This window comes from Lipophrys pholis, assembly GCF_963383615.2.
Source record: "Lipophrys pholis genome assembly, chromosome: 12".
Taxonomy (NCBI): Eukaryota; Metazoa; Chordata; class Actinopteri; order Blenniiformes; family Blenniidae; genus Lipophrys; species Lipophrys pholis.
Window position 1 is genome coordinate 20,828,745 of NC_137641.1, and position 22,546 is coordinate 20,851,290.

Below are 22,546 nucleotides of genomic sequence, written 5' to 3' on the forward strand. Positions count from 1 at the left end.
GGTCCTGTCTGACTGATAACAATAATAATATAATAACAGTATTATTAGAATAAAAATAACGTGGCATCGCTATCTGCTGCCCCCTTCTGGTGTACAGTGGGTACTGGATGTGATGGAAGAAAACCCCTCTAATCTCCTTACTGCAGCCCTGTGCGCACACACATCATCCAAGCACAGGCGCAGACACTCTCCGTCTAAATATGGCGCTAAATAAGATTGTGTACGCATTTAGTTTTGGTACCTAGCAAACAGAAATAACACTGCATGTGCTGGTGCGGGAGATAAGCTCGGGTTTGACTCTTCTTACTGAAAAAGGAACATCAAAAAGAAAAAGAAAAAACATGGCTTCTTAAGCTTTAAATACTGCGGATTATTTTACGATGAACCAAATTTGTGATTTTTTTTTTTTTTTTTTTTTTAGCTGAGCGCCTTATTAAGCACGTTCATCAGTGTTAAGAGAGAAAACAGATAATTCACCACAATGAAGCGCCGCTGTGCAAATAGCACGATGCGTCGCTGCGTCTTTACGCACGGCTCTGGCCCCGCCCCCTCTGCTTGGTGCGCTCCGGCGGATTGGACGGTAAAGATACCAGCGCCCGGCTGCGCTCCGCCATTGGCTGCGCCTCTCTTGACCATGACGTTATGCCTACTCCACACACAGTGGCAGCTGGAGAGAGGGAAGACGTAATGGTTTGATTCCCGGTGCACTTGCAATGGTCGTCGTCCCGACATTACTCGGCAGATTCCTCAGACGGAAGGTGCAATGAAGGTATGTGCGTCCGTCTGCAGCCGAGCGGAGCTTTGCGTGTATTTACATTACTGGCTTTCTTTTTTTTCTTTTTTTTATAACGGTTTGCGCACGATACTGCACCGAGAGGCAGGGAATACCCTCATCCTCATGTCTCTTCATCTGTATGCACTTGATTATATCAACAGGCTTTAATGCAACATTCATGTCTTTAAATATCAGGTTTCCTTCATTTCTTTCTTTTTTTTTTGAATAATAATCGTGCCTGGAAAGAAACGTTTTCCCTGCATCCACCTGACAAATAGTGGCCACAGTGTCCAGCCTCTTTAATGAGCCTGCGTTGACCCTGGTGTGATAGTTCACTGTACTCAAGCCGTCGGAGCGACGTCCATTCATGGTCCGGCTTTAATCCGCTTTAACGAGATGGAGGCTGCAGAGAGAGAGAGAGAGAGAGAGAGAGAGAGAAAGAGAGAGAGAGAGAGAGAGAGAGAGAGAGAGAGAGAGAGAGAGACGTCTCAGGATACAGAGGATCACCTCTCAGGTGTCAGCTTGTGCAGGAGTCTCCTTCGTGTGTGTGTGTGTGTGTGTGTGTGTGTGTGTGTGTGTGTGTGTGTGTGTGTGTGTGTGTGTGTGTGTGTGTGTGTGTGTGTGTGTGTGTGTGTGTGTGTGTGTGTGTGTGTGTGTGTGTGTGTGTCAGCCAGTTGCAGCAGCAGCACGCTGAGGGGAGGTGATGATGCTCTTTGGCAGCTCAGGACTGGTGATGATGATGAAGAGGAAGGCTGGTGATGTCATTGGGGCTCGCAGGTTTGTGGTGTCAGTCTCGGTGGAAGGTGAAGTGGAGGCAGGACTCACACTGCAGTGATCAGCATCAGTCACACATGACTGGCAGGAGGTGGAGAGGATCATGGGAACGTGTCCTCAGTTGTACATGTAGAAGTACTGATGTGTTGTCGGTGCACAGCGGGGTCGGGGTTTGCATTCACACTGCTTCCTCTCACACTGAGGACATCCCCCTTTCAAGTACAGGCTTGGGGGCCTTTCTTTGTTTACAGTTTCCCTTTTGCTCCCTGTGAGTGTGTGGGTTTCCTCTCACTGTCTAAAAACTTGAGGTTAATTGGTGACTAAATTGCCCGAGGATGTCAACGTGCTTGTGTGTGACTCTCTCTCTCTCTCTCTCTCTCTCTCTCTCTCTCTCTCTCTCTCTCTCTCTCTCTCTCTGTTTGCCTTTTGATGGATCTTATCAGGGTCTATCCTGCCTTTCATATCAGCTGGAACGTGTCCAGTTCCCCGTGACCCTGAGTCGGATGCACCAGACATTCAGTTGATCTTTTTCTGGCAAGACAGTATCCAAAGCATTTTCCTAAACAAAAACATCAAGTCTATTGTGATTAGGCTATGATAAACAAATGCAAAGGCTTACCAACATGCCTCTGAAAAGGTTTGCATATCAATTCTAATTGTGCTCATATACTCAAGATGACCTGTTTATAAATGACATAGAGCAAGTTACCCCAAAATACTTCAACGCTGCATTAATGTGAGTATTTGTGATTCGTTGTTATCTCAGTGTGTACAGCCGACAAGCTTTAAAGAAGGAATCTATTAAGTTCTGAGGTGCAAAGTAAGTGAATGCTTTAGAACCGTGGAGGCTTCGCTGAAGCTCTGTGCTGAGGAGCAGCAAACCGCTGGTGCAGTTGGTGTCTGCAGTTACCCCGAGACCAAAGAAAAGACGTGCAAATACAACAAACACCAGCAAACTAAGATAAGGCGAACGTTGAAGCGCTGCGGGGTGAGCCGGAGATTTGTCTGAACAACGACGCCGATGCCTCACAACAAACCAAAACATTTAGCTACTGGCAGCGTGTCTGTGTTTGTTGTGTTTTCTCACTTTGCAGCGTTTCTTTTAAGTGTTGTGCAGCGTTGTCACATGGGCGAAGATGATTTCTTTGTTTGTGTTTCGTCTGTTTTTTCCCTGTATGTTTCGGAAGCTGTCAGGACCACCGCCGGGTCTCGCATGCAGCACACGCAAAGTCTTTGTTCTCAGGCGTGTTTTCACGTCTGTCTGAAGCTTTTGGGACTTCAGACCCGATCGTGTCCTGAAACATTGACTTTACAGCATAATGCCTTTGATGGTCTGCAGTCTCCTGTGTTCGTGGTCTCTTGTGTTCATGAACTTGATGTTTTGAAGTGTCCCTTTGTCCAAACTTCTATTCAGATTTAAACATTTGCAAAAAAAAACAAACCAAAAAAAAGTTAATTTGTTTAGTTGTTTCTACTTGTAGAGTTATGACATAAGTAAGTAAACAAGCTCTCCCCAACTGGTTTTCACTCTCATTTGTCTTTTGGGAACTTGTTTGTTTTATACATGAGACCCTTGAAAGAATAGAACGTAATGAAGAATAGAATATAAAGCAGTGTTGGAGAATAAAAATGCTGGCAGCACATGATGCCCCTGGAGTTACTCCAGTGTTTTATTGGGCCAAGTTGCAGACGCAGAGGATATTTTTCTCTCCTCAGACATAACACAATGTAATTCAACTTGTATAATGCATCAGTAATGCCATGTGACATTGATGGAATCTATTACCACAATAAAAGCACCGTAATTACTGTTTTAAACTGATTTCATGTGAAAAACCAACACACATTTGAGCGTTTTCTTAATTTACATGTATAAATAGGCTTTCTTTGACGGCTGTTTATCAACATCTTTTTCAGATAGGAGAACAGAGGGCTTAACTGTGTGAAGTTATTTTTCCTAAGGCGCATCATCACTCACATCACCGTGTCCCAGGACAACAAAATGGATGCAGTGTTTTATTGACTAATCTGGTTTAAATTGAAAAGCAGCTTTTCCGCCCCTGTGGAAGAGGCCGGTGTGAGCCGTGGTTGTGTAAGCATGCTTCTCGAAGCGGGGAAAGACCGCCGTACAGTGTGCACCTCCAAGGTCATTTTAGTCGGGGCTCAACCTACCATTGGATTTATGATACTAAAAACTTGCTTGTTTGATTTTTTTTCATCCCCCCCCCCCATACTTGCATACATTTCGAATTTTCCCATCATCGATAAGCAAACATTTGACATCGTGGGAGATAATACTCATAAATTATAGGATGCAGCACAGAGCATCATGCTCTCTTCCAAAAGAGACTCACGTCTCTTGGATCTGACTTCTAAAGTAGACATAGAAGTGAAAAGCCATAAAGAGAGTCCTGGGGGGGGGGTGCAATAGTCCAGTTGTATTTTTGTATTGCAAGACGGTCCCCACAGCAGTCAAAATCTGTTTATTGTGCTACACCAAAGGCTAAAATCTGGCCCGAGCGCTCCTCTGCTATCAGGGCAGACTGTGTAAATCTGCTGTTTTGTCGACACAAATCCAAACATTGCTGGTAGCAGCATGAGATTTATGTGCATATCTCACCATAGTTCTACAGATTTTGCATCCGCAACCTCCAGTGTCACCACATCTGATTGTGTAATATGTATTTAAACAAAATATTGCATTTAGCCTCATTACTTTAAAAAACTGACAAAAAAAAAGGCCATAAGTGAATGATTTAAATTTTTTCCCCTGATGACATTATATTTTGGTATAAACATCCAGCGAGCTGAGTTTTCACAGCAGGAGTGACATTTGCAGTCAATGCATGAGGGGAAGAAAAAAGACTGTGCCGACAGAAAGAGGAAATGAAAGGTGTGTGTGAGAGACAGAAGATGATTAGAATAGCTTGATAAAGGTCCTTCTTCATAAAATGCATGCAAATGCCACGTCCTCAGTGTTTATCAGTGTGTGCATGGATAAAACGTCCTTAGAAATGCACCCAATCAGCCTCAGCAATGTGGCAGCAAATATTAGATCTGTGCAAATGTTTGCCCCTTAAAAGAGAAGTGCATCAATTGGACACTGGCTTCAGGAGGCGGCAGGTGGACACTGTAAGAAAATACATGCATTAGGATTCATTGGGCCTGACGCTCGCGTCAGCTTATGTGGCGCTGTGGAGTTCTCAGGCCCAGCCGATGAATTTATTAAGACTTTGGAAAAAGGCTTTACAGGCTCTTTGTGCAGCTGCTGAAGATTTTACTCAACATTTTAACCACATATGCAATAGTCCTCCCCAAGTCTTGTAAACAGCCTTAGATGTAATCTTTCAATATTTATGTTGCAAACCAGCAAGTTGGGAGAACTTATATTGTATGATGATTTCCATTTATTCCTTTTTTATTCTTCTTGTTCTTTATGGTTAAGGGAGACAAGTGAGATGTAGGAGACGGAGAGAAGTCCGAGTTCAGAATGCTAAAGAAAAACCCACAACTGTATTCAACGCTGACAGTGGGTGTTGGCAGGTTCTACACTTTGGACAGGTTGCCAGTCCATCACAGGGCGAACACACACAGAAACACACACCCCGCAGCAATTTAGATTCACTATCCAACCTCAAACGCATTTTTGGATGTTGTCAGGAGAAAAACAAGTCACGCAAAGGGACAACATGCAAACTTCAAGCCTGAGCTACCGGACTGGGGATATTCTTGTTTATATAGAAAAAGTTCTGCATCAAGATGTTTTGTACATTGTACGATATTTCACGGACTATTTCTCAAAAGAAGTAGGTCAGCATTTCTCCCCCTTAATCTTCATTCAGTTTAGAAGAAAGGAGGCAGAAAAAAAAAAAAGTAGATAGAAATTCACCGAGATTGAGAAGTTCTGACTTCTGATCCCAAACACATGGTCTGTGTTTCCCGTAATGCAATTTAATACAAATTCATCATCACTTGAATAATTGCGCCAGTCAGTTTTTGTTTGAATTGGTTGTTGACTCTCCAGCAATAAACAGTCATAATCACACAAAAACAGCCCCAGGGAGGTAAAAGCCCTTCTGTTTCTTTCAGTTTTAATTCATTCATAGTTAAACGCTCCAGCCTGTGTCGATCTGTCAGCGACCCATTTAGGCTCCGGATATGTTCCTGCCCCCAACGGATGCACTTGTTGATTTCAAGGCTGTTTGTCAGTTCTATAGTCGAAAAAGTTCATTTTATGGGGTCAGATGTTTGTTTGCTGTCCCTTGTGTGTTATTCTATTTCAGTCTGTGCATCTCTCAGTTTGTGCACGTCCAGGTCAAGATGTTTCCTGGCTGGAACTGTGTGAGAGAGAGATATATCTCAATAATGCTCTCAAGGAAGGACAGGGCGTCTTATAAAGGCCCAGAAGTTGTGAGGAGGAGTGACACAGATTGAAACGGTATCCTCAGAAGCGGAGTTCAAGTTAAGAGATGTGAGAGGAATGTAAATTATAAAACACCCCAAAAAAAAAACACACCCTGTGTATGACATGCAATGTTTGCTCTTGTCACTTGTTTGTTGGAGACTCCCTGCCTGCGCGGCTTACAGTGCGCTAATTGAAGTGACAGAAGAGGGAACTCGTGCTGCTGGCTCAAAGCCAAACAAGACTGATTTCATGGGGCCGACTGCAGCGGCTCCTCGTCCTGCCGGATTGCAGTAAATGTTGCTTTTAGTGGCTTCGCTCTAATACGGGGAAGGCTGCGTCTAACCGGGCAGACGTTTTAAAGCAGCAAACCACTGGGTCAAGTTGATGCCACGGGCGAGGAATGCAAGTTATTATGCATCATGGTCTTATTGTTCACAGAAAGCCAGGAGAGTAAATTATGATGAAGTCAGCTGTGTGTGTGATTACACCGAGAACACTGTGCAGAACAACAACAACAACAAAAAAAAACACTACTTATTAGTGCAGAATCACTGGATGGACACATTTTATAGGCAATTACACACTTTTCTCCATTAATTTGAACTCATAATTGCCTCCTGTTTTGAGGATTTGCAGTTTTACTTGGTTGGGCAGGCAAAGCAACTCATTTGAAGATATCACCATGGGCTTTGGGTAATAGTCACTTTTTTCCCCCTCCATTTTATGCTATTGATCATTTAATTGAAAAAATAATCAAAAGAATAAATGTGTTTTGAAAATGGTAGCTGTAATATAGAAAAAAAATTTTTTAAATGAAACTGAGCTCATCTAAATTTGAATTCATTAGTTTAATGACGGGGGGATAATGGGGCAGAAGAATTAACACATTTTGCCAGAAAGTGTTAAATGAACGAAACTGCTGGTGGTTTGGGGCTCTGGAGATGCGTCCTGGCTCTGCAGTGGGGGCAGAGCGTTCTCCTCGCCCTGACTCCACATATAGTGCCTTGTTCCTGAGATTACATAACAGATCCCTAAGCAGATGGGTGAGGTCAGATCACAGGGTGTTTGTGACAAGCCAGAGCCGAGCGCTGCCTTTAGAAAAGACATGGCAGGACCCTGTGAATTCCATTGTTTCCCACACGGAGCCGGGAACCACAGTGGGCCTCCATTATGCTCGCGTCAGCTATTGATTCTGCATGCTGGGGGGAACAACAGAAGACATATTCTCCCCTCCCTCCTCCTCTCATCAGTATGCTCCAAGGAGCCGTGACTCCCATCACGCCATCTTTGCTCTCCGTCTCTGGGCCGTCTGCTGGAAAGAAAACATCCGCCTGATCTCACTTCAGTTTACGGGCCGAGCGTTCTAACTAAAATAAGTTTGAATGTGTCCTCGGGACATTCAGAGAAAGCACCAACACTCGTTTGACCCGAAACAAGAGAATTGTTGTGAGACGGAGACACCTCGCATGTCTTCTGGTTCAGCATAACTCAAAGCGGCGCAGCGACCAAGACTGTTAAGCCTCAGCACTTGTTGGAAAGCGTTATTAAAAGAAGGCATTAGAGTCTTGCACTGCCAAATTATTTCTAACCTCAAAGAGCACTCTGAATAACGTGCCGCCCTGTCTGTCTCTCTCTCTTTACATTCATTGATCTGTCTCATTTTTAACTCGTGCCAAGGGACAGCGTCTCCTTCAGCAAGTGCTTTAACATGATCAGTGAACTCTATCTGAATAAATGCACCTCAGGCTTCTTGGCGTCGTCTTCTGAATGCCTGAATGACAGACAAGTATATATGTAACGGCTTTCATTTCATAACTTTTCCTGTTTATTGTTTATTTTTTTGTTGTCGTTGCTTAACTACAAATTTGATCGAAATATAAATTAATGAAATTTCCCTGAATTTATTTCACTTCTTTGTTAATTTCATATATTTGGAAAATTCTAAATTCCATCAAAAACATCCAATGACAATGAATAAATAATATATGAGGAACTCTATTCTAATCAAGACGAGATGATAGCGTATGGCTCCCGGGAGAGGATTTCAAAGACTAATAGTGGCGCAAACAAAGTGTCAGCTCGGCCTGTTTCAGATCCACCATGTAGAGAAGTACAAATAAATGCATCAGTTACAGTCCGTTTAAAGAGTTTATATTGTATAACGACCAGTAAGTCTAATTTCACCACATAAGAGGAGGGGGAAACTCGTAATTTGTCATTTATATCATTGATTTTAAAAAGAACAGACAAGTTTCAAACAGACATTGGATGAAGTTTTGACCTTGAGTGTGTGCCAGCCAGTTCAGAACCACTTGTATTTATGTTTTTCACTTTTCAAGCAATATTTCTACTAAGATTGAATTTGTTGTTTTTTCAGGTTTTATTTGACAGAACTATGTATGTTTAAAAATGTGTCTATAAAAGGTGAACTTTTATATTTGATGCAGTGTGAGTATATTTAATGAGCACGTAAGATTGACGGAAACTTTCACAGATAAACGACAGTTTAAGTTTTACTATGAAATCAGGTAAACGGCGCCATGAAGGAATAAACAGAGCCCATTCGTATGTGAACAGAAATCAGGAATACATTTCCGAGGAGAGCCTGGATTTTGATTCTGCTTGGTGTCTTCACAGGCAGGGGCATCGTCCATGTGGGCGTCATGCTGCGGGCTGCTGAACGAGGTGATGGGCACGGGCACGGTGCGGGCGCAGCAGCCGGGGTTTGGAGCGGGGGCGGGGCCCTTCCGCTTTGCCCCCAGCGCCGGGTACTCCACTTACCCACCCACCAGCTCAGGGAGCGCCGGGCAGCTGTGCAAGGCCTGCGGACTGGCCTTCTCTGTCTTCAGACGCAAGGTTTGGTGTTTCACGTACAATCTTAGACGCTTTATTAATGGACTTCAGACTGCACGTCTTCTCCTCTTGGCAGGGTCCATATATGAAAACATCTATTACAAAGCCTGCAGAGCTCAAGTGTCTCTTCGTCATTTAGTCAGCTTTTTCGCCATCTGGGTTATGGCGTGCCGTTATAAAGAGCAGCTCTGTTCATAATGCATGTAAGGATACAGTGAAATCTATAATTACCCAGTCAGATCTTAGATCAAGGTCATTTTTATCTTGAAAACCTGCAAAAGCAAAACTGTATTATGTCCTTTTCCACAATGTTACACCCAAGCTATAATAAATGGATTTGGCTTGTTCTACATTAACAAATGTCAGATGTTTTTTTTTTTACTTGTTTTTTTTTGACAATTTGTGAACTTGTCTTTAATGACTGCACAAATAAGGTCATTTCAAAAATACCTTTATCGCATCTTTATTTCCCCAGGTGAGATTATCTTTGCATACAAGCCGTTTCACAGTAACATGCAGTCACGGTGGCATTTCCAGGGTCCCGGCACGTCTCACTGTGTCAGAGTATTTCTGTCTGACTGTCAGACGCACTGACGAGAACGCCGCAGTGCTCCTCTTCCTCTCCACACCAGTTGCCTTTCTGACGGCGGGTCGACGCCGTCACAGTGATATTTTCATAGTATGAAAAAAGGCCCGCGGGGAGATTAACTACAAATGATTGAAGAAAAAGTCTCTGTTACTGTGGAAATGTGCTTCTGGTGGACCCGGAGCACATTTGGGCACAAGTGATAAGGAAATGTTTAGAGCCGTGGCCGACCTGCTTTTCTGCCCATTTGAAGTGTCAATCCACTCGGCTGCTCTGTATCAGGAGGCAACGTTAAGCCTGTGAAATGTCAGACATCACCAGGAGCTACAGATGGTTGGTTCATCTTTTCTCTCTCCTCAGAATGACTGGGCTCTGTGGGCTTCTGATTCTGTAGGTTCATCTTTGTTATTTGAATCCATTTCAGGTACCTATATGGCCACATGAGGATCGGTTTTGAGATCATGTTTAAAAAAAAAAAAAAAAAAAAAGCGTGGTTGTCTTTGTCACAAATCATTATAAATGTTTTGTCTACAGGAGAAAAAAAAAAGTTTAGTTAACAATTTCCAGTTTAATGTTAAAACTTCCATAAACCAGCACAGATCCGAGTAATGGGGACATAATACTTTGATTTAATACTATTTGTTGCTGCAGCGCTGCTGAAGAGGATCAGACATGTTTATCGACTTTCCCATTTTACACTTGACTGATACGTTCTTGTTCTTGTGTGAAAACAAAATCAGAGTTTGATTTGGAAGATTTTCTGTTATTGCGTCTTCAGACATTTATTTTAGCAAATTACAGATCGTAGTCTTCGTCAGAGGTGGTCTTCGGAAGCGCCAAGGAAAATCGGTTGAGAGTTAATGATGTAGACAGAAACGTTCTTTGTAAAGATTCAAGCGTATTGATTGTTGCATGTTTTTGATAGAACTGCAGCTCCTTCAATACATGCATACCACAATAATTGATGACTCTGACTTTAGGTGTGAAAACGGGCTGTTTATGCTTGTCTTGTCTGTCTGCGTTAGACTCGTGAACGACAGACACTGTGTTCAGGGTTTGTCCTCCACCTTTCGCCGGGTGTCGACTCCGATTGGCTCTAACCTCTGTGATCCTAGTTAGGATAGGAAAACATCACATTTTACACAAATAAAGGAGAATTGCTCACACAGCTAAAAAGTAAACCTGGTCCTATTTTAGCAGACCAGTTCATGTACGAACACGTCCCCCTCTGAGGGAAGATTACTTTCCCTCTCTGTTCATTAATGTGCTCAACGGAAAAATTATGGTTTTGGTATTTTTTACGGACACACATTACCGTTGCACTGTAGGTTCACTCTACATGTGCACTGTAATTTCATTGTTCTACAAAATGCTGCATTTTAAATTCTTTCTGCACTCGCACCTGCAACAAATGAGCTTCCCTTTAGGGACGAGAACGTGTATAACTGTCTCGTCTCACATTATAATTTAAAGATAAGCTTCTCTCATTGATCATGCTGAATAAAGAAAGAGGTCAAGCTGATTGATGAACATTGTGTGTAATGAAAACTGTAAGAGAATCACTAAATCCAATGTTGTAACGTGTTTCGTTACTGCGCAATAGAAAGTTTTAATATGGTTACAGTAATACCCAAACTTATAGGCCTTCGCAAACTTGATCAGTGATTTAATAGCTTCTGTGACTTTAGTATCTCTTCTCCCCTTTTCAATGCTCCAATCAGATAAGTGTTTTTCATTAGCTTATTTATTCATCAAAAGTAAAGAGCAGTGTAAACAGTTTAACATGCTGTCAGAAGTCACTCATCAGGGTCTGTCTAGAAATGTTGAGCGTAGTTTTTGAAAGGAGGTTTTGGTGCCTTCAGCCACTAGAAGAAGAATAGCTGATCAGATCTTTCATTCCCTTCTCTCCGTTTACAGCACATCTGCTGCGACTGTAAAAAGAGTTTCTGCGCCCTGTGTTCGGTGCTGCAAGAAAACCTGCGCTGCTGCACGACCTGCCACCTGCTGCGGGGCACGGCCTTCCAGCGGCCTCTGCTCATGCAGCTCCGGGTGAAGGACCTGCGCCAGTACCTGCTGCTACGCAACATCCCCACCGACACCTGCAGGGAGAAGGAGGACCTGGTGGACCTGGTGCTCTGTCATCAGGGCACGAGGGAGACCCCGAGGCCGGTGATGGAGGAAGACGAAGAGGACGAAGAGGAGGAGGAAGACGAAGAGGACGAGGACGAGGAGGAGGAGGAGGAGGAGGAGGAGGAGGAGGAAGAGGACACACATGAGGAGGAAGAGGAAGAAGAGGAGGAGGAGGAGGAGGATGAAGGGGACACAGACAGTCTACACTCGCTCCCCCACTCGCACGCCGCCTCGCCCCGCTGTGCGACACGCTCCACCTCTGAACAGTCGGTGCTGTCCGCCTCTCAGGGAGAAGTGCTCAGCCCAAGTGACAGCTCAGGGACCACCAGCCAGGTTCGAGCACACAAACACCAACACACTGCAAACATACAGGCACACGCCGTTCCACACTCTCTGATTTACATCCGCCATACTTCTCTCACATCTGTCCTCATTCCATCCCAGATCGTTAATTTCAAAGGTGAAATCAACACACAAGTTGACGGCAACCCTCTAACAGACAAACTGGCCCGTCTTTAGACGTCAGATATTTCAGGCTTTAATCTTTCTTCTCCGCTGTCCACCGCGGTTTTATAGTTTCCTGGTTTTATCATGAATGAAACCCAGAACAATCCTCCGCGTGTCAGTGGGCGTTCTCCCTGCACTTGTTTTGAAAAAGCTCAGCTTTGCTGCACGCGTCCAGTGTCCAACAACACGTCCATGTGACAGCTGGAAACAGCTGTGTAAGCCCCGTGTGAGCGCACAGTCCTCAGCCAGCCAGGCAGCTTATGCCTTTTGCCTTTTTTAGTTCTGTTACATGGGCTGATTCTGTTACGTAACAGGCCCACCGGTTGAGAAGTCCTCGCAGCGTCACAGCTGCCGCCAGACAACAGAAACACGGAAGCTTCTCCTCTCATCTGCACACATATGGAGGACTCCATGTATGACTTTTATTTCCTCCTCTAAATTTATACCTCATGTATCTCTTATTTCTCTTCAGGATTTCTGATGTTAAAGTCCGATTCTCGGTTATAAACATAAAGCTGTACTGCTTATTGAGGCTGTGAAGTGGAAACATGTTTTAACTACTCCTGCAACTAAAGATTGAAAGTGCATGTTTCACTGGATAACTATTTTGATGAGATGTTTGCAGAGCATTGATGTCTTCTGATCCACTTTTCAGGCTTCTTCCTTGACAGCTGGAGCTGAAAAATACATTGAATATGTGATTTCTGGATCAGTTACCTTGGGATTTAATATCTTAAAGCACGTGGTGATTGACAGGATGAGAGAATATTACATTTAATCATAAAATAAATATCTTTTTTTGTTGTTGTTAATATTCTGTGATTTCTCCTTAGGATTTTTACAGATTTCATTTATAAATAATAATGTTCTGGCCCACAAGTTTGGTGTGACTTCAGTTTTGTATTTAATCAAGTGAAAAGTCATTTTCACATGTTGCTGTAAGATTTTACAATGTTAAGCTTGTATTCATTTTTTTATTACAGTTAAAATGCTAAGTTACTTTATACCTATTATAGTCAGAGATGTCAAATCCTCTTCACGTTTTGTATGCATTCTCCTCACTAATAATTTTTTTTTTTAAAAGGCCAATGATTTCTTAATTTTCTCTTACATTTTAACAACAGAAAGAAAGTGCTGCATGTGTAGCTGTGATTGTCCATCGAGTCATTAGTCAAGTTCGCGGTTACTGAGATTAAGCACATTGTGTCTAATACACTGACTATATTCTTTAATTACGTCTTGCCTAAAATGTTCAATCTTGTCAAACTTAAGTCAGGTTAAGCGGTTTGACGTCCCGCTAAAGGTAAAGTTTGAGGTATAAAGACCGACATTAATGAAAAACCTGGTCTGTGCCCTTGACGTCTTGATCAAACAAAACAGGAGTTGGTGTCTGTGATTGGCAGAGAGCAGATGGATTAACACGTTTCATGTCACAATTATGTCTATCAGATGGCATTGGGATTATGCTGAATGCTCCATGCTACTGGAAATTAAATGAGTGAAAGCTTACATATGGAAAAGTGGGTCAATACTTTATTTACTGGCACTGCCAGAGCGAGTATACTGTGAATCCACAGTAACTTCTTATTATAGCGTGAGTCTGTATATAAAGTTTGCAGTTGTCATACCTGTTACACTTACGGTTTTGCTTTTGTTTTGTTTTTTTAATTTGTCTTAATTACATTGAGATTACGTTCAGGATGTTTTGCCAAACTATGTATTAGTTTGAAGAATGAGTAGCAGTGTGGTTTAGTGGTTGACACTCTCACCTCTCAAGGTTAATCGTTGTCTACATTGCAGGTGTGTTTAGCACGTGTCTCTCTGTGTGTTTGTCCTGTGATGGACTGGCAACCTGTCCAGGGTGTGACCTGCCTTTCATACATTATTAAAGCCCACTGGCAAAAAGCCTCTATACGTCTCTCTCATTGGAGAGGTTCACAATGTTTGTGCCAGTGGTATAAATAATGTAGAAATAGATGGATTTACATTCGGTTGCATGTTTCTGAACATTTGCAGTTGACATAAAAGTAAGGAGAAGCTTGTGCAGATCATGCAAGTGCTTTCTAGTACTTGTGTGTGTTTTGCGATAGTTGAATGGAATCTAACAAGTCGGAGGAGTGCTGTGCTCCGGAGACGTTCGGTGCTCAGCACGAGTCTGAGGCTGCTGCTCGTGTTTGTGTCTCTGAGGAGTCCCGTCTGAGCAAAAGCACGAGGCAGCACGAGGGCAGCCGTCTCGCACCGCGACGCTGACGGCTGCATTATTAACACATCTTAACTCAACCGATGTGGTCGGCCGGAGGAGAAGAACTTTTTTTTTTTACTTTTTCCCAGCATGGAGGCAGAGGCGCTGAACTCCATGATATCAGTCATAGCTTATTTCAGCGCTTCACAAGCGCTCTTTTGTTAAGCAGATAAAAAGAATAAAGGGACAATATCGCCTCCTCAAAGTGCAGCGGCGGCTGAGATAATACCGCTCCACGCTCTTGTACCTAACAACGCCTGCACTGCTCCGCTGCGCCGGTATATTCTCTTTTGATCCAGCAAATTCCTGACCTCCACCTTCAAAGAGAATAATTAACTGCTGAGTTAAGGAGAGCTGAGTCAGTATTTGAACATGGCTTCATTAGAGATCGGAGCAGTTGCAACTTAATTCTCGGATCGCTGTGAAATCAAAATCCGTTCTTTTTGTGGAGGCATGTGGTGTGGAAAGAAATTATATATCCCAATCAGCCACAGTCTGAGTTGTCATGGCGTTCAGGGATGTCGAGTAACATTAGTAGTTATTAGTGTTTTTACAATGTTGTTAAGCAAATGGCTGACATTTAGAGATAATGGATTGGTTAGATTTTGACCCTGTTTAGCTGCAGCATTCATTCATTTAACTCAGAGAAGATGTCTTCTTTCACACTTCATACATCTTGATCACTTCAGGGTTGGGGAGGGTTGAAGAAAGTCTGTCATCTCCATCACTTGATTGCTCCACCTGTTGGCGAATGTGTGTCCATACAGGCAAATCAGAGAGTTTTCCCTTCATGAAGTCAACTGGGGGAATAACCGCTCCCTCTGGTAGTGCAGACTCCCTGTGACCCTCCCACAGGTAGATGAGCTCTGCCCTCAAAAAGGAAGAGCGGGCGCCATTTTTTCTCCTTGCAGACAGACACAGCTCATTAGCATTTAAAGATACAGACACAGAAACAGCCTGTTCTCAGTGGAGCTCACCAGAGGGATTTTTAGACTGGCTGAAATTCAGGACCAAGGCTTTGAGACAGTCCACTTTGAATACAGTGATGTTGGACCTGACAACTATGTGAAATTGTTGAAAAACTGTATAATATGGGACCTTTAATAATGCGAATTTTCCTAAATTCACTTTATTTTCCACTCACACAGGAACACGAGGATACTCCAACAGCATCCCTCTTGAACCTGGACCCCACTGAGAATCTCATGGAGGTTCGATGCTTGTTTTTTCTTCTGGGTTTCTGCCGACTGTCTCCTGGCAGTGGAGTCGCTCCTGCTGCAGTCAGTGATCGCAGCTCTGTTTCCCCGTGTCGCAGGTCAGTCCGGCGACGCAGAGGAGGATCAGGGCGTCGCTGTCGGATCTCGACAACGAGGAGGCGATAGAAAACCTCTCCGTCCGCCAGCTGAAAGAGATTCTCGCCAGGAACTTTGTCAATTACTCCGGCTGCTGCGAAAAGTGGGAGCTGCTGGAGCGGGTGCACCGGCTCTACCGAGAAAACGAGCAGAACAGGAAATCCAGTGAGCATCTTTGTAAATGCTATTTATTTCTCTGAGCTTTACTTAATTTCACTTTGTCAGTGCTGCTATGTCTAAAATAATATTCTCTCTTGTTTTTTTCTTTTAGTGGAAAATGTGAGCATAACGGCAGGTAATTATCCTTTTGATCTTTATATTTATGAATGTAATACAGGTGCCTTTCAAAAATTTCCACCATCATTTAGTTCACACTTGGAAAGTTCTATATAGTTCAGATTTATTTCATATGAACTGAAATATTTAAATCACTTTTTTTGTTTTGTTCTTTACAATTTTAGCTTAGAAGTCATGAAAATCAAAAATATAGTTTTCTAGAATAATATTTCCCGAAATCCTTTTATTTCCTTTTTTTTTATAATCCATAATTAGAATTCAATTGACGTTTTTTTAAATTTGTTGAGATGTGCCTGTATATGACCTTGTCTTTTCATGTGTTCACTAATGTAATGAGCTCCCGATTATGTAAAGAAGCTTGCAATGCAAAACGATACTGACATAGCTGTTGCTTCACTGTTTACTTTCCTTGAAAGGGCGGATTCACTGTTCCCTGAACTAATCAATTTTCTTTATTACTGCTCGTTCTCATATATAAAGTGGTTGCATATCCTCCACCTCTCTGCAACAGTGGAGTTGGAGGTAAGATATTATTCTAAAAGCCCCTTAATGCACCTTTTTCATCCCCATGAACATCACCGCATTGCCGCTGTTACTGTCCATCTGCTCGCAGTCAGCAGAAAAGGCATGCCGCAGCCATTTCTCCCCCGCTCCATTCTTATCATCATCCTTCATATTATCACATTTCAGTGACTGGAGTCCTTATCTCCTGCCCCCTTCAATGTCTTCTCGTCCTGTCACTTGTGTTTCTTTTCTTTCCGTGCGCCATCCCCTTTTATTATGAAGGACAGCCTCTCATCCTCCTAATGCTCTCTCTCTCTGAGAGCCTTTACTGCTTGATGAGCCATCATAGTACTCCAGCAGCAGCACGTCTCCATCAGGTGTAATTACACTATCAAGCCTCCCTGTTGACATAAAGGGCTCAATACTCAGCAGTGTGGAGGGAACTGACAGGCGGCAACTGGATTGGCCTTTTACTGTCGCAGAAGAAGTGAGCGGCAGCAGCCACATTTAGGCCACTCACCCTCTGATCAGCCGGGAATCAGCTGGTTAACTCCAGTGTGTGTGTGTGTGTGTGTGTGTGTGTGTGTGCGTGTGTGTGTGCGTGTGTGTGTGCGTGTGCGTGTGCGTGTGCGTGTGCGTGTGCGTGTGCATGTGCGTGTGCATGTGCGTGTGTGTCTGCTGTCAGCATGTGTTAGCAGAATAAGGATTAGCGCATCGTTCTGCCCCAAAGGAGCAAATGGACAGCTCATAGGGTTTTGTTTTGTTTTTTTCATTTGGGCATCAGTCGTCCATCTCATTTCAGACAATAAAACATTTTCTTGCATGTTGTGAGATGATTAGATTCAGAAAAAGAGTTTACAGATCCTGTCAGGAAAGTTGCTTTAACAAGCAGCTCGAATAAGGGCAGAACAAAGAAGCTGGGGGGAGGGAAGGGGCAGAGCCCTTGGTAGACCTCAGGGGCCTTTGAGTAGCCCAAATTGTAAATATAATATGATTTTAGAATGTGAGTTACTGGCTCCCTTGAAAAATGTCCCCAATTTCGATAATTCTTACAAATGTGTAAAATTTGGGATTTTGAACACATTTCCAAAGCTGTGCTTATTCATTCAAAACAACCAAAGAAAAATATTAACAAAATGATCGGAGTTTGTTAACTGACTTTTAAAAGTTCAAACAAATTAAGATCAACAGACATAAATAATGTAGCATGCTAAAATACATCATCGTAAATAAGGGTCGATAACTGTCTGCTACCCTGGAGAAGCATTAGAGTCACTATTTATACCTTAAATATTCCACGCACAAAGTCCTGCAAGATTTCTGTTGAAGGTTATACAATTATTCTATGAAATGTATATCTAATACTGCTGTACTACAGTATTCACAGTAAACATGATCTAATAGATGCATCAGTTTTCTGTTCCGATCATTGGAACCACCTGCATAGTTTAGTGTCAAATTATTATATATTCTTTTGTTTTTACATGATTAAATGAGACGTATCACTCGGGTGCTCTGACCTGTTGTAAGAAACAACAATGTCTTCTGTTACTGTTAGAAACAAAACATATGTCAGGTCTTGTCACAATCGTATTGACTAGAGTTGTCATGCACATACAAGAGAAACATCAATGGTAATTACAGCTATTTAGTCTCTGCCACCTGATTATTACTGTGAGGCATAAACAACATGAAGAAATGTAGGTTACTCAATAAGATCACTTGCCTGATGAAGGGTTATGTGTGATAAATCCAGCTTCTCTCGGGCTTCATATAATTTAGGGTCGTGAGGTGCCGGAGCAGATCTCAGCTCAGCGATTTATAGTCCTCAATTATCCTCAAATGCATGTTTTCAGACTGTGTAAATGAGATGGAATTACTGTACGATTGGAAAAAAAGCAGAAATGTCAACGTGAACAATTATCTGTGGCTGAATTGGTAATTAACAGTCATCAGCAGAAATTGAATTTAATGTCCAACCAACCAATCGCCCCTTTTGTAGACAAAAGGCTGAAAGTCCACCCTGAACAACCATAAATAGCCATGTACTGTCTGTGAGAGGGTTCAGGCAGCGATCAACACTATAATTCACTGTGACACATATATTTAAACACGAAACATTATTCATTAATGTTAACCTCAATTCATCGAAACACTTACAAGTCAGTAAACACTGTTTTTTGGTTATTGCGTTAAAAATAAAGTTGCTGGTTCTCAATGAATGAGCACATTTGTAGGATTTAGTCATAATGACTTGGGTCAAAAACTCTCATATCAATGAATCTAATGGCCACTATTTTTAGACATGCCTACTCACCAGATCCCTGCAGGAAACCAGCCGCCTGCTCGCACCGTGCTGGGAGCCCCTGGTTGATACTGATGTAATTTCAGATAGTGTTTCAGAAGATCCAGAAAAGTAATTTTAGTAATTTTGAACTTATTTTAGATTGAATAAGAGGTAAAACTCACTGGAGCACAGAGTTGCAGAAGAGGGGAACAGCTCTGATGTTGATTGTGTCATTGTTGTTGCTCTCAGCTTCACCTGCACATCATTTCTTAGTTTAATGAGATCACACAGAACAACTGTTGATGGGATTGTCTTCTTTTTTTATTACATTTCCATCCACAGATGGTGTCAAAGCTCAGCTGGCGGCTGATGAGAACCTGTGCCGTATCTGTATGGACGCCATCATAGACTGTGTGCTACTGGAATGTGGTCACATGGTCACCTGCACCAAATGTGGCAAGAGGATGAGCGAGTGTCCCATCTGCAGGCAGTACGTCGTGCGGGCAGTGCATGTCTTCAAGTCTTAAAAAAAAAAAACTCTACGTGTGTGTGTGTGTGTGTGTGTGTGTGTGTGTGTGTGTGTGTGTGTGTGTGTGTGTGTGTGTGTGTGTGTGTGTGTGTGTGTGTGTGTGTGTGTGTGTGTGTGTGTGTGTGTGTGTGTGTGTGTGTGTGTGTGAGAGAGAGTGCATCAGAGCGGCCCTCGGGCGTGCACGTGTCCCGAGCACTGAGTTTTATCACTGAGGATGAACTGCCGTGCATGACGTCTCGCAGGGCCGGATGCTGCAGCAGGCGTGAGCAACTTCCCGGTCTTCAAGAATCAGACTGTTGCCTCTGGCCTACCATGGTTTTGCCCCCCCCCCCCCCTGACTAACTCATGGTCCAATCCCACTTGTCCTCCCTGACGGGCCGTCATCGACTGCACGGGGACGCTCTCTCTCTCTCTCTCTGTCGCTCTCTCTGGTCTGTCAAACACACAGCAGAACAACCTGCCATCACTTCCTGCTCTCCATCCTCCGTTAAGATTCTGGTCACAGGGGAGGAGACGAGGCGATCCTGTGGATACTTGAAGTGAAGCGTGTTGATAGTGGTTGAGAATGGCGGCAGCAGCAGCAGCGCGATGGAAAAATATATAAGATCCCAGGGTTAGAGTCAATATGGTTTACACAGTCATGCCACATGACACAGTGATATCTCCCCTCAGTGTTATTATAGGATGTGCAATATTAGAAGAAGAAAAAAATACTAATAATCTATTTGTTGAGCCACATGCACTGAGTCATCTCTTTTCACACACAGAGCAACGTAGGGTGCCAAAAATCATGCCTTCAGTGGGTATTTGGTTCAGATTTAACAGTATATGCATCTCATAACCAGCAAGTTTGGTGTGATAGTTTACTCTCTTTTTTCCACTTTAAGGAAATAAAAGTGTGTATATGTAAACTGTTTAACTCTTGCTGTGTGACGGATGTGATAGTTTCACCTCTTTTTGTCCCCTCAAACTCTCTCTGCTGGTTGGTCACCCCACAGGCAGGTGTACATTCCTGTTGTCAAATCTGGCGAGAACATCAGTCTGATCTGGGGACCACGGCCAGGCGTTTTTGTGGCGCTTTCAGACACATTTCACAGTTTCTTTATTAATGTGAGTGAGTCATCGCCTCTGAAGGTGCAGCATATGTAAAATTTAATTTCATTATTGAGCAGTAGGTGGCTGCAGACTCCAGCATTGTGATTATATACACTGTGTGTAACATAGCCCCAGCCTACAGAGGTCACGGTCTATTTTCAGTCCACTTTTTTCTTTTTTTGTTTTCTTCACAACACTGCTCACAGCAGCACGTAGGCATCAATGGATCTGCTAATTTTTCAAGTTAAATTATTACACACTGCATCTTTAAAGAACATTCTGAAATGCACCTGAAAGCGTCAGCAGAACAAACCTACAAGGGGACCTTCCGTTTTGGAGAATCGCTTCAAAATATACTTTAAACACTCATTGTTGCATAATTTTGAATAACTTTCATCCAGCAATACCACCTCACTCAAAGTGTTTTGATTGTGTTTTATGTCAAATCTTAGGTAAATAACAGGTGCTACGTCCTCTTTTTTTTTTTTTTGAGCGTGACATGAACTTTTAACGTCATATCGTTGAGCCGACCTACCAAATATCAAAGCCGGAGGCAGAGGAAGCCCTTTTTATTTTAACCTGTTATGCAAATAAAACACGTTCTTCTTGTCATGAGATCCAGTTGAACTCAGATGTCACTAAAATATGTGTACAGTATGCCTGTGGTATGTTTCAAAAAAAAAAAAAGAAAAATGCAATTGAATTGCTGTTAAGTGAATTGCATAGATAGCTTTTATTGTTGTTTATTGATAAGTTATTAAATGTATATTTTTCCATTTACTAGGGTGATGACACGAGCTAAAAGTCTAATCAAGTGCAGAGGTTGAAAAATAAAAGAAAACACGTGGGGTTTTTTTTTTCAGAATGTATTTCTGCTGGTTGTGGTGAGAAGAGGTTCTTTTCCATGGTGTCATTCTCCGGCCATTAAAGCTGCATCATCCTCCTGCTTTCTAGCACCTTTTTTTTTTATTGTCATCTGCTTCAAACCCCCCCCCCCCTCAAAAAAAGTGACACTCGCACTGTAATCAACACTGTAACTGTGTCGGTCCATTTGTTCATGCTGCTGTTTCTCCAAGATGTCTCTCATGGGCAGCTACAGTCTTATCCTGAGTGGGAGGATATCATGAGCACTCATAATCCTGGATCTTTATATTTTGAATGTTGAACCTTTTTATTTTGGTAAACAAGAGGAAATGATTTATTAGATTCAATAAAATGCAGTACTACAAACTGGAAGGTAAAAAAAAACAAAAACCTGCTCTTCATTTTTGGAAATGGTGACATTAGAATTAGAAAGTGTATGGAAGTACAACGTATGTACAAGATCAGAGTAAGTATTTCCATTACATCACAAGGATTTGTGCTTGTATGAAAAGTATTTTTAAGAGGGTTAAACCACAATACCATCCGTCACATGGAGCAGGACCGAGTAACTCCAGGACCTCCTCGAAGCAAGGTACTTTTGCCTTTCTAAATAAGATTTTCTTGATGACTTACCAGGTTACAAAAAAAAAAAAAAGGTAAAATATCAAATAAATTGTAGAAAACGAGTACTTGAGGTATTGTAGTTTCTGCCTGAGGGCAGCAGGAGACGCCGGGCATCAAATGAAGATCCAGAGTGTTGATTTTCCTCAAAAGGACCAAACTTACACACAGCTCAGTATTTAAAATGAGTTTAATGTCTCAAAGGTTCCTAGAGGCTTTTATGTGTACATTATGTACAGATAGATAGATCTGAAGTAATGTACTAAAATATTTCGTGGAGACTTTTTTTTTTTCTTTTCTTCTTCTTCATAAAAACATAAAACTTTAATGTAAACCCATCCAATGGACTGTATGGACTGCTTTTCAGGAGTTACACAAAAGACTTCAGAACAGTTTTTGCATTAAAAGATGGAAAATGAAAACTTAATAAATCTGTAAGATGGACATATCTTTTTTTTTAAAAACACGCTCCAACTGCAAAATCCCTCGTTAGGAAAATGAACATAGTTTCCATCATTAACAAGAAAAAAAAAAAAACACAACCAGTGTCAATACACAAGATCTTCAGTGAACTCTCAGACTTAAGAACAAACAAAAAAAATCTCTTTCATCTTTTTTTCCACAAAATCTTCCTCTTTACAGAAAATATAGAAACAAAAAGAAACGGGGGCAGTCTTTTTTCTCAACGACAATACAAAACAACAATGTTTGGTGTTATATTTTCT

The 22,546-nt window shown here is 42.3% G+C and overlaps 1 protein-coding gene across 2 annotated transcripts; it reads left to right on the forward strand.

Annotated features, from left to right (window-relative positions):
• Nucleotides 1-653: 653 nt before the first annotated feature.
• Nucleotides 654-21,569, forward strand: rnf34b (ring finger protein 34b). Of its 2 annotated transcripts, none has more exons than XM_080477171.1 (8): nucleotides 654-769; nucleotides 8,592-8,810; nucleotides 11,311-11,856; nucleotides 15,421-15,483; nucleotides 15,588-15,801; nucleotides 15,896-15,919; nucleotides 16,402-16,443; nucleotides 19,055-21,569. In XM_080477171.1, exons 1-8 carry the CDS (start codon nucleotides 764-766, stop codon nucleotides 19,237-19,239), a joined length of 1,299 nt encoding a protein of 432 aa, XP_080333297.1. In that variant the 5' UTR covers nucleotides 654-763; the 3' UTR covers nucleotides 19,240-21,569. The 2 variants fall into 2 exon arrangements, with proteins under 2 accessions (XP_080333297.1, XP_080333298.1); XM_080477172.1 differs by having other exon boundaries at nucleotides 15,588-15,789.
• The last annotated feature ends 977 nt before the right edge of the window (nucleotides 21,570-22,546 follow it).